The 9,599-nt window shown below is 44.5% G+C and overlaps 1 protein-coding gene across 1 annotated transcript in view; it reads right to left on the bottom strand.

Moving 5' to 3' along the window:
- The window catches only part of rpap1 (RNA polymerase II associated protein 1), a 42,812-nt gene that overhangs the window by 4,284 nt on the left and 28,929 nt on the right, over positions 1 to 9,599 (bottom strand). Inside the window, exons 22-24 of the mRNA XM_063184437.1 lie at positions 5,698 to 6,258; positions 5,127 to 5,349; positions 2,661 to 2,837 (exon numbers count right to left, since the gene is read on the bottom strand). Coding sequence (XP_063040507.1) covers positions 2,661 to 2,837; positions 5,127 to 5,349; positions 5,698 to 6,258 — 961 coding nt within the window. The remainder of the gene's footprint in view (positions 1 to 2,660; positions 2,838 to 5,126; positions 5,350 to 5,697; positions 6,259 to 9,599) is intronic.

Below are 9,599 nucleotides of genomic sequence, written 5' to 3'. Positions count from 1 at the left end.
GTAATAAATAAATAACAAAAAATGATTTATTTGAGGCGGAAACAATGACGAGGTGTTTTCTGCTGCTGACAAAGATGGCGGCCTTTAAAACACATTAAACAGCCTTTGCAGCTGTCAGGAGAGTGTTGTTGTCATGTCTCAATTTAGTCTCAAGGATAGAGGAAAAGGCGTCTTCTTTTCTTCCCTTTTTATTATCATTTTTTTTTTAAATCTTGAAAGGAAGCAATTACACGCATGGCGGGTGTCAGTATGAACTGTCAAACTGAGTGTTCCTCCAGCTGTAGCAAAAAAGAATAAAATGAATTTACAGAATGATGAACAACTGGGTATTATGAACAAACCCCAACATCTCATTCATTTAGAGAGCTTGAAAGTGACAATCATGGCCCTACCGTGGCCTAACGGTAGGGCACTCGTCTGCTATGCGGCTGACCCAGGTTCGATTCCCGTCCCAGGTCCTTTGCCAGCCCTTCCCCGTCTCTCCCGCCACTCATAAATAAAGTCAAAAAGACCCCAAAAAATCTTTGAAAAAAAAGGTGACAATCATGAAAGTCACAACAAAAGCACAGAGTGCAGTGGCCACTCAAAAATGGAAGGGCAACCAAAAAGTGAAGCTAATGTAATTCAGCTTTTTTTAAAAGGGATGTGAATGAACCTTCCTTCCAGCCTTTTTTCATTCAGAAGATCAGACCGTGTGACTTTTTTCTTTCCTGCAACAGTGTAATGACTAGGCTCTCTAGCACTTCAAAGGTACAGCACTGCAAACTGGGTCACAGCAGGAGGAATTCTCTCTAGGTGGAAATATACACTGTGTGTGGTGTTTGTGTGTGTGTGTGTGTGTGTGTGTGTGTGTGTGTGTGTGTGTGTGTGTGTGTGTGTGTGTGTGTGTGTGTGTGTGTGTGTACTACCATATGGTGGTACACTTCATTAATGATGCATGTAGTATTATGAGCATGTGAATGTGTGATGTGAGTGATCAAAGTAGTAATCAAAAAACATGTCCTTGGTGTGTTTCATGTGTAACTCCGAGGAGGGTAAAGAACAGACACCAAAGGATACAGGATTTTATACATGGCTGAGAGAGACCAACATTTCTCAGACGCTGCATAAAAGTTGGACGACAACATTTTGGGTGTTCTTTAGACCATCCTCGGTACAGTTTGAAAAAACTATTGCAGAATTTTCCGCTTCTGCTTCTCTGCTCGGTTGTTTATGGTGTACTTCTCCAAAACAGATTAATGAAATAATGGAATTATTTCAACCCCTAAGTGCATTCCCGTCTTGGGATTGGGATGTTTGTTGGGGAGTTATGCAAAAAGCGAAACACAAGATACAGACAACATTTCTCATTCTCCTGAGTATACGTGTGAGCGTGGGAGTATTTAGGCAAATTTACCGTAACAAGTGTGCCTAATTATGTCACGGCAAGGGGATGCAGGGAGAATGGCAGAAAATGTGCAGTGACTTGGGCTATGGGCCTATGGTGTAGCTCCAGATGGATCCTGGAGCAAGCCGGAACCCACTCATCTGGAGAGTCAGGTTAGTGTGGGATATGCACAACCTTCCAGCTACAGTATACGGCAACTTTACGTATTACAGTACAGTGTACCGTATTACAGCATTAAAAAAGGCAAATTTCTACAGAAAGGGAGGGTTTTTTTTCTCCAGTGCTTTCTCTCTTCCCACTTTATGTTAAGGACATGCATTCAGGCCTTGATTTTTGTCATCTGTAGCTAATGGGTATATTTCATGTGACATTTTTCACGAGACACCTTCAATTCGATATATTAATTTGAAGCATGTATAAATTGCATCCAGTGGCATAGACACCTGAAACCACTACTGTAGCTGTATGTACTTAAACTGAACTTATTTGACATCACTGCAAGCTAGCCTAGAAGGGTAGGGTTGTAGAGTATGAGACAAATAAATGACTCTTACTGTTACTCTTAGGTGCTGTTTCCACGTAGCTGGATATTTTTGTATGTATTGTTTGTATTATTGTTTGTTTATATGTATTGTTATGCATTTGTTTATATGTATTGTTATGCATTGCTTGTATTAGTTTTGCATTGGTTTTGGCCTTCCGTTTCCACGTAGCAGATATTTAAAATCCAGGTATAAAAAGCAGGAGAAAAAAATATCCTGTTTAGGGGGCTGAAACGCATTTGTTACAATGGAGGATTTTTTTTTATCCACATGTTGCGTTTACACCTAGCAGGAGAAAAAAATACCCTGCTAAAAAAATATCCTGCTACGTGGAAACAGCACCTTACTTATACTCTTCCATCAGACTGAGAGGCTAAATACAGGGGTGTCAAACATAAGGCCCAGGAGGCAGATGTGGCCCGGCAGAAAGTTCAATCCAGCCCCAGAGAAAAAAACTAATGATGTCAAAAAAGAAAAGTAAACCTCTAGCCTGTAGCTGCAGGTAATTCAGGATTTTGATACTTGAGTAAAAATTGCCTTTTTTGCTCACAATTTACAGTCTGATATACCACTGTCATCCACCTTGAGATGACTGACTAGCAACGGGATCCCGATGTAGCTGAAAATTGCAATATTTTGCAGTTTGCGCTTTACTGGTCCAGCCCACTTCAGATAAAATTGGCTGCACATAGCCCCTGAACCGAAATGAGTTGACACCCCTGTCCTAATACCTGGGGCTGGGGCTCCTGGGAGAAGATGAATGTGTTGACGTGGGCCACGGCCACCGCGTACAGCGTGGGGCACCAGGCTCTCCGCAGCGTGCCCGTCACCAGCGCCCGGAAATAGAGGCGCAGCAGGGGGACCGAGTCCTCAGGCGGACACGTGTAGCTCTCCAGGGGAGCCGGCAGCTGGACAGACACAGGAAACAATGGCAATGCACAACAACAATCAACAATAACAACATCAACAACTGCAGCATATTTTCAGAGAGGGGCAGTTGTGGCAAACTTGGTGGGGTTCGTTTTAAATAAGTAATAAACAGCTCGTCACATACAATAAATAAAATCGCTCATGTATTGCCTTACCTGTGTACAGTCTACTGCATTGTGCTGTTGTGCATAAATATTCTATAGAAATCACTTCGCCTTGCCCACTATGGCATTCATAATGCATAGCACAAAGCTATATTGGGAGTTTCTACTGAATTTATATGCAATTCATTTACCAATGTAAATGACTGCATCCTCTTTCTGAACTCTGAAATACCTGCCAGACATGGAGTGTAACTTTGTTACTTAGTGTCATCTTCAAAGGATGTCTTTTTCTTAAAGGATGTGCCGGTGTAAATTGACCATTTGTGAACATGTTGTTGAAGCCATGTGAGGCAACTTCCCATCCCCTTGGGGACAACAAATGTTGTCATGCTTGGTACCACCTTCTCCCCCTCAACTCCCCTGACCATTAATTCTAATGCATGCGGGCATAACCTTAAGAGCTTGAATGTAAACAAAACTGGCCTCAATAACACTGATGTCATACTGCAAAATGTTTTCTATCCAGTAAGCAATATGTTCATCAAAGAGCTCCCCCTTTTGGTAGATCTCCTGAATTGCATTTGTGGATATTTATAACAGCTTCATGAAGTGACATAATATTTTGGATGTGCTAACTGCCCTACCAACAAGTCTGGTTCTTAAGTATTGTGGCATTAGGCTCAAAGTGTATGTTTGGGAGCTACGGAAGTGCCATTTGAAGTCAGGCCAAGTTAGCCTGATTATCATCGACTCTTAAATCTCTTCGAGACTTGGTCTGACCAAGACCATAACAATTAACATTTCCCAAATGGCATGTTTGACCCGCCTCCCTAGGTTTGCTGCTGATTAATGGTGTCCGACAAAGTGGGTGGAGTTCCTGGTTTTTCAGGAGATGAGATACGATATTTACATTGCTCTTGGCCTGACTAGAAGCAATGCCGAAGGAATTGTGTCACTAAAAGGGCGTGGCCTGGCTAAGGCCAAGTAACATTTCTCTTCTTCCTTACAAAGGGCATCAGAAGTGGGCAGTATGCTCAAAGCGCATATTTGGTAACCTAGACATGAATAAAAACGATGATGCCTACATCCCTATATGTGAACATGTTGTTGAAGCCATGTGAGACAACTTTCCATCCCCTTGGAATCAAATGTTGTCATGTTTGGTACCACCTTCTCCCCCTCAACTCCCCTGTCTTTGCGGAAGCCGTGGCGTAGTGGTTAATGAGATCGGCTGAGGTGCCCTTGAGCAAAGCACCAAACCACACACTGCTCCAGTGATTGTAACCAATACCCTGTACTTAAACTTTAAAGGGACACTGTGCAGGAAAAAAGGCACTGCAACTATGCTGCTCATTGAAAATGGGTTGGCTTTCACCAAATTTGATATTTACATGAAAGGTTACAAAGTAATAAACAAATATTTTCTAGTATGGTCCAAGTAGAGTCATTTTTGCAGCTAAAAATGGCTATTTTTGGAAATTCAAAATGGCAGACCATGGAGAAGATCCCCCTTTTCATGTATGAAAAGTGCAATTTTTCCAGTCATAATGAATACTTTGATGGTGGTGGTAAGTATTCATGAAAAAGGTAACATTAGTGAATGGGCAGCATGAATTCTGGAAATAAACAACTAAAAATCTCACACAGTGTCCCTTTAAGTTGCTTTGGATAAAAGTGTCAGCTAAGTTTAATGAAATGAAATTCTAATTTAATATGTTTTTAATTTAATTTATTTTAATATTTATTTTTCTTCAAATGCTACTATCACTATGTCAGAACACTATAAAGGACTTTTAGAAAAAGCACAACAAAATACCTCCTCCTAATGTATGTTCTCTACAAGTCTTCTGTTGTCCAGTCTTGCACTTTAAATGTCTGTATGAGCACTGTCTATGTCCATACTGTCTTATGTCCATGTATGAGTACTGTCTATGTCTATACTGTCTATGTCCTTACCTAGATTAGTCTATGTCTGCATGGGAGAGCAAGAAACGTAATTTCAAATTCTTTGTATGACCAGTGCATGTAAAGAAATTGACAATAAAACTTGACTTGACTTGACTTGAAATGTAATGTCTCTGCCTGCCTGCCTGCAGTGTGTTTCAGTCGCCAGTCGACCATTGGCCAGGGGTTACAGGTTGCTGTGATTGCTCTTGTTTTTACCTTCTGCAGGGGGACTCCCAGGGAGCGCAGGAGGCCCACGTGCTCCCCGAACACGGCCAGCCGCATGGTGACGCTGTAGCGGCGCTGGAGAGGCAGCAGCAGGAAGCGTCCAAACAGCACGTCCCCAAAGGACACCGCCTCGTACTGGCACAGCAGCGCCACGTACAGGTCGTGGAAGGACGCCATGCCCGGTGGTGGCACACCCAGGTCCAGCGCTGCCAGTCTGCAGGCAGAGGTAGAGACAAGGGGGTGACAGGTACGGATGCGAGTTACGGGGGAACCGTAATGGAGGGCTACTTGCATTATGACGCTAACATTTTCAGTGCGCAAAAATCCGACTGTAATTGTACCGATCACTGCATCTTGAGTAATAATTTGAATGTTCATGGGCAATATCGTAATCAATGACGATCAATATTTATAATTTTCCACATATCAGCTGTACCCCTCCACAGTTCAGCTGCTGATATCTAGTCATCCAATATCAACTTTCGTATTCAGTGTTAGTGTTATACTTTTCTTCTACCAAGCCTGAGTATGTACAGTATAGTATGCATGTACCCCTATATACCTGCGTGGCTGTGTGAGCGCCCCCAGCAGTGCCCAGGTGAGCCTCTGCACAGGCGGCTCCAGGAACAGGTCGCTGGAGGCCAGGAAGACGCATGCCAGCCGCGCCAGCTTGGCCACGGGGGGCACGGTGGCCCGCAGTGCCCCCTCCCTCCAGCTCTCCAGCAGCAGCAGCCACTGCAGGCAGTGCACCACCGACGCCAGCGAGCCCGTCGGCAGACGCTCCGTCTCCACACCGCCCCCGTCCGCCTGCCCCATTCGCTCGTACAGGCTGACGAGCGGCAGGAAGGGCCAATCGGACGGCACGGCGGGGCCCGAGGAGAGCTCGGGGAGGAGGAGGGAGCGCAGCCAGGGCGTGCGTCCCAGGTGGCGGTCGCGAGAGGACAGCACCTGGGGCTCCGAGTGGGCCAGGTGGGTCAGGTAGCAGCCGCGTAGGGAGGGGAGCTGGGCGCAGGCGTCCCGCAGGAGAGGGCCCAGGAGCGGGGGAGACGGAGGAACGGAGGGGCCCTCCTGGAGATGGAGCTCAGCCAGGGCAGCGGCCTCTGGACCTCCACTGGCTCCCTCGCTAGAGAGAGAGAGAGAGAGAGAGAGAGAGAGAGAGAGAGACAGCGACAGAGAGAGAGACAGCGACAGAGAGAGAGAGAGAGAGACAGACAGACAGACAGAAAGATAGAGAAACAGGCAGAGAGAGAGAGAGAGAGAGAGAGAGAGAGAGAGAGAGAGAGAGAGAGAGAGAGAGAGAGAGGGAGGCATCAGGACAGAGGGAGAAAGAGGTAGAGGGACAGAGGGAGACAGTAAAATTAGGAGATGGAGGAAGACAGGCACTCAGACAGAGAAAGAAAAGAACACAAATGGACAAAGAAAGAGAAAAGAAGGCAAAATGATAGAGAAAGAGTGAGATGGGACACAGGGGCAACATGAAGTGTGTTAGAAGTTTTTTAACAGAGGCAAATGCAACAGATTTCAACCATAATTCTAAACAAACAAAAAAACATGGCCTTGATCTAGTTTGTCTCCGCAATTATGCTGTGTAAAAGATTTACAACATCCATGCAAGTACACTTAAAAAAGCCTGCTATATTATGAGGGCACATGAACCGTAGTGTGTTGTTTGTGGAGTGCAATAAAACTTAAAAAGAATAAAAAAGCTGCTTCAAATTAAGGACCTGCACGGGGGCTAATGTGCCAAGCACCTTGCAGCCACATGGACAAGCTGGAAGTGTTCGAAATCCATCTTATTATCCACAATATTTACAAAATCTGTCCGTCTCTCTTGTTAAGCACCAAACATTTTCTAACCTTGCCGCCCATAAAATCTGAGACACCAGCACTCCTGGTTGGGTTCATTCGTGTAAACAAGATGACATTTTTTTGTGTGATTTCCTTTGTTTATATCGATGTCTCGAGCGTAATGAGGTCCGGAGTTGGCTGTTGTGAAACACGCAGCCTTGTCTGTTTCACTGTGAAAGTCGGCCACGGCTGGTTTGGCTTTCAAAATTACATTTTAACAAATAAAAGTGATTAGTCACGGAGGCCCATACAAAACTGACAGTTGGGTATAAAAGAATGCTGCTGAGGCAAAGAACGCAAGGCGGCCATCGTTGTGCAGTCTGTTATACCAAACAGGAAAAGTGAACGTTTTACAAGATTTCCATTTCGCATTAAGGAAGATTAAAACCTTGTAAATTAGGACTTTTCGACTTTATGACAGGCAGGAAAACTAACAAAAGGTCCACATCCAAAACCGATTAACAGACACACGCGAAAAAACATCAGTCGGAGAAATTTTTCATGTTCATTCACAGCTCTCTGGACAAAGGATGTGGCAGCATAATGGGCCGTTTTGGATCCCGACACTCAAGGAAACTGTGAAAATGACTACGTTAAATGCATCCATTGAACAAATACTGACTCCACAAATAAAAAACAGGGTAAATTGTTTCCTTGATGTTCACATTAACTTTACTCTAAAAAAAAACAACAACAAAAAAAACCCAAAAAACTTAATTTCCCTTTGGGGATCAATTAAGTTACTCTACTGTACATTTGGAGAGGAATTCACAAGTCAATGTATTTTTTTATGATGATATGAACTCTTGAAATGGGTGGTTTTTTTTTGCTGACATAGTTTTCTCAATCAATGTTGATATATGGAACCTGTCTGCAATCAAAATTGGAAATGAGCTTCCTGGCAAATTTCGCACAAGAATGAGCGTACCATCTGATGTCAGCCCTGTGTCTGTTTACCAACGGGAGTGAGATGTCAGCCACGTGTAATGCAGAGCAGATGCTTAAGGAAGGCAGTGAACAGACAGAGCAGCACATACCTCTCTACGCGTCAGCATAAACGAGCTCATGTCAAGAGTTCACATCTTTATGAAAAATACATTGACTGATGACTCATTGAACTCTACTCCTACACAAACATGAATGATTGTATACTGTATATACAATTACAGTACACACACGTACACGTCTTTATATTCATATATGTTATTCAATAGCTGAGTGCATCTGTACAGTACTTGTTTTTATTTTCAACACACACACACACACACACACACACACACACACACACACACACACACACACACACACACACACACACACACACACACACACACACACACACACACACACACACACACACACACACACACACACACTATGACATTGTTGGCATTTATGTGACTAGCCACAGATAAGGTGCAGTGGCAGGGTTCTCCGTCAGCCTGAAAATACTATCAAAAAGGAACTCTTCCAGCTTGCCAAGAGTGAAACAGCTTTTTTGCCTTTATTTGATAATAGTACAGTTGGAGATAGTGACAGGAAGCGAGTGGGAGAGAGAGATGGGGGAGGATCTGCAAATGGCCCAGGTCAGAATCGAACCCGGGTCGCCAGCATAGTAACCCAGAGCCCTACTGTTAGGCCACGGCATGGCCAGATCTCCACTGGATTTTGAACAACACCACACCATAGTAGGTGACAGCTGAGCAATGAGCTGCACTAATACTGCCAGAGTGCTGTCTGCAGAGTGCACTGAGTTCTGATGAACATGGTGAGATTCAGTGCAGGAACTGGCACCAAAGACCTTCTAGGCACTTTTCTCCGTCTCTGTTGGCACTGACATGGTCCTCTGTCAGCATGAAAATACAAGGGGAAGGGGCTCCTCCTGCTTGCCAAGGGTGTAACGGCTTGCATTTGATCTCCAGGGCTTTGGAGCATCACCACCACAGTAGGTGCCAGCTGTGCAGCAGTACACCGCAGCAGTGGCAGTGGCAGTGCCAGGGGTGCAATGTACCGCACCGCAGACAGTGGTGGGTGCCAGGATACTGGGCAAGGCCCTTTGCTGTCTCCCCCAGCCCAGAGGGCAAGCGTTTCTATTTCTGGGCTGCCCCCCTAAGATGCGCTCCTTTGACCGCCATGCATCTTTTATGACGCTGGGCCTATTCCGGAACACAAACACGTAAATGTTTAATGAGGCCTGGATTTGTCACTGGCCTTGAGGGAAGGTCTCCCCCGTTTACTCTGTGTTTCTGTGTGTGTGTGTGTGTGTGTGTGTGTGTGTGTGTGTGTGTGTGTGTGTGTGTGTGTGTGTGTGTGTGTGTGTGTGTGTGTGTGTGTGTGTGTGTGTGTCTGTTTGTGTTTGTCTGTGTCTATGTGTTTGCTTGACTATTTTAGGGAAAATCCCTTGAATTATTTCCATGGAAGCTATTTATGGATTATTATGTTTTTAAGGGAAACACTTTGTATGAATGAATAAAAAGGTTGGATCCGATCCCAATAAAATGAGGTGTGATCTATGGACATACGTAATCTGCCAAGGAAGGAAGAGGAAGAAAGCAGAATCATGACACACCCTTTCAAAGTTCTGTTACCCTTCAGTCCAGAAAACAACCACATGAT

Source organism: Engraulis encrasicolus, chromosome 19, assembly GCF_034702125.1.
Source record: "Engraulis encrasicolus isolate BLACKSEA-1 chromosome 19, IST_EnEncr_1.0, whole genome shotgun sequence".
Taxonomy (NCBI): domain Eukaryota; kingdom Metazoa; phylum Chordata; class Actinopteri; order Clupeiformes; family Engraulidae; genus Engraulis; species Engraulis encrasicolus.
Note: the sequence above shows the minus strand (reverse complement) of the source record. Positions and strands in the feature narration are given on the sequence as shown.